The 2,843-nt window shown below is 43.5% G+C and overlaps 1 protein-coding gene across 1 annotated transcript; it reads right to left on the bottom strand.

Annotated features, from left to right (window-relative positions):
* Positions 1–1,973: 1,973 nt before the first annotated feature.
* LOC141370994 (large ribosomal subunit protein uL11-like) lies at positions 1,974–2,493 on the bottom strand. Its single transcript, XM_073883908.1, has one exon. The coding sequence runs from the start codon at positions 2,491–2,493 to the stop codon at positions 1,996–1,998; it is 498 nt and encodes a 165-aa protein (XP_073740009.1). The 3' UTR covers positions 1,974–1,995.
* Positions 2,494–2,843: the final 350 nt, after the last annotated feature.

The raw sequence follows: 2,843 nt of genomic DNA, 5'->3' as shown, positions 1-2,843 counted from the left end.
TTTAATTGTTTATTCCACAGACTTGTATTGAAGGTAAGTTATTTGAGAGACTGGAAACTCTTAGATAAAAAAAGTCCAGTCCTTCCTCTGGAAGGACTCAAAATCTGGGGAAAAGATAAATGTACGCATAGCAGCAGTTTGAGCATTATAAAGTTCTCAGCAAAGCCAAGGAGTCATGAAGAACAAAGCAAACTCTGCAGATATCAGAGAAGCCTTTCCAGAGCTGACACTGGAGGTACGTCTGGAATACCAAAACATGTGGAGGGTGGAAGGGAGCATTCTGGGTCCATGCCATAGCATTGGTCCTTTTATAAAGGGGACAAAGGAATGGAAATCGGGAAACTGTAGTTGATCCCAGCATCAGGGGCAAAGGATTTCAGGCCCACTTTGACATGTTTCCTCCTTGTCCCTTTGTTCTCGGATTTGGCACTTTTACAATCTCTCTTACATCCTGTACTTTTTTGTTTTGTTTTGTTTTGTTAGAGCCATAGACATTCTCAAGCTGCCTCACCTGCTCAGATTGGATTCTGAATCTTTGGGTCCTTTATAATGGATCACAGATCACGGTTCTTTTACAACCTTACAGTTAGTATTTAAATATCTAGTAGCATTCCACATTTCCTCTGCCTTGGTTTGCTTGAGTCGTCTCCTTTGTGATTAGAAGATAGATAGAGAGATCTTTCCCTCTGTCCACATTTATTATGTCAGATTTATGTAACTGTAATGCTCCTCTTAATTTGATGTGTGGATCCTGGACATGGGGGAGGACATGCATAGATTTAAGTGATACACATGGTGCCTCAATGTCTGAGCACCTGGATGCATCTGGGGACTGTTACAGAGCTAATTGGCAGGTGTTGTACATTGCAAGTACCAAGATCTCCCAAGCTTCAAGAAATAACCACTCTGTGGGATCCCCAAAGAGAAATATTCAAGGGTGTCTCTGTTCTATCTGTTAATTATGAAAAGCAGATTGCCGTGGTGATGGGAGTGGGCTAAATTAGGAGGGGTATGGAGAAAGATAATAGAGTGTGGAAAAGGTGCCTGACATTTATTTATAAGCATCCAGAAAACTTTATTCCTTTGAGCTTAGCTTGAATCATTCTATTCCCTAAACCTATGGGGTTAAGCAAGCATCGTATTTCTTCATATTCTACATGGATGACTGGTCTTTCCCTTCTCTAGTGTCAAGAAAACCCCAGGTAGCTCATGGCTCCTTGGAGATGGAGGCAGTGTGTGCATGTGGGTGTGGGTGGGGTGAGGCGGCAGTCAGAAAGAGATTGCAGACCAGTGGGCCAAAGGTCATGGAGCACAGCGAGTGGCTTGATCTGGCCGCCTGCACAATGGCAGAGGGATAGCAAATGGGACCAGATCTAATGTTGCACATTACAACCATGCCACGAATTGACACTTTTACTAATAACCAGACACTGGAGATCCCTCCACGGCTTTTAAATTGGGAAGCCATATGATCAGCTCAGTGTTTCAGAGAGAGTAATGTACATGCAGTTGGAAACATAGGTGGAACACAACACTATTAGCCACAAGGTTATCTGCTCCTGGCCTATATCACTTGTAAAAGCGGAAAGGCCATGAAATAGAAAAGAAAAGGGATGAGGTCTTGAAGGAAGGCAACAGAGGCCTTGCGAATGGAAATGATAGAAAAGAATTCAAGGGTACCCAGAAAACAAAATTAAAAAGTACTTGGTGATTACAAGATGATTAGGAAAAATGTCTAAAATATCTCTCTTCTGGCTTTAGTAAGTGAGTTGATGAAGGTTGAGACCAGTAACCCAAATAAATATGAAAAAAGGTTTGCAGATAAAACCCAGAGAAAAGAAGTGGTTCTGACAGAACTGAACGTATATTGTTTCATTAATTCACTTTGGAAGTTTGATCCTTTGCTTTTATATTGATGGAAGAAATGTCTTCTACTTTTTTTTTTTTTTTTTTTGGTTGTCAAATGATCCTTTATTGAAACATTTTCCTTTGTAGTTAACTAGCCGGGCATTCCAGCGCACCACTGTTGATGTCATCTATGATGTCATGAGGGTGGCGGCCATCTACATTGCAGCCCACAGACTGGGCAGTCCCCAGGATCTCTTTAATGGTTCCAGAGAGTTCTCTGGCTAAAGATTGGTGTTGCATCTGTCGGGCAATATTGACAATCTCATCAAAAGTTATATTTCCACTGTGCTTAATGTTTTTCTGCTTCTTTCTGTCTCTTGGTGGTTCCTTGAGGGCTTTGATAATCAGGGCAGAGGCAGAAGGTACCACTTCAATCTGGGCCTGTCTGTTCTGAATGGTCAGTTTCACCGTAATCCTTAGACCCTTCCTATCACTGGTTGCCTTGGCGATGTCATCACCAACCTTTTTTGGAGACAGACCCAGCAGGCCTATCTTCGGGGCCAGGGCAGACGTGGCACTGACTTCGCCACCGGTGCACCTCAGGTACATGACTTTGATCTCATTGGGGTCGAACTTAGGCAGCATGGCGGAGGTGGCTGGTGTCGGATGAACCCGGATTCGGGACGACCGAAGAAAGTTGACCTTTGCTTCCCCGAGCTGAAAACCAAAAGTGTCTTCTTCTACTTTTAGTTTTAAAGATTTATTTTTTTTATTTTAGAGAGCAGGGGAGAGGCAGGGGGAGAGAAAGAGAGAATCTCAAGCAGACTCCCTGCTGAGTACAGAGCCCGGCGCGGGGCTCGATATCAGGACCCTGAGATCAGGACCTAAGATCAGGCAGGACCTGAGCCGAAACCAAGAGTTGGATGCTTAACCAACTGTGCCATCCAGGGGCCCTAAGAAGGGTCTTCTTTTTTTCCTTCTTCTTTTTCTTCTTC

Source organism: Callorhinus ursinus, unplaced genomic scaffold (assembly GCF_003265705.2).
Source record: "Callorhinus ursinus isolate GAN/ISIS: 27379988/994484 unplaced genomic scaffold, GSC_fseal_2.0 scaffold1, whole genome shotgun sequence".
In the NCBI taxonomy this organism is placed as follows: Eukaryota; Metazoa; Chordata; class Mammalia; order Carnivora; family Otariidae; genus Callorhinus; species Callorhinus ursinus.
The sequence above is the reverse complement of the archived record's forward strand: the minus strand, read 5'-3'. Positions and strand labels throughout refer to the sequence as shown.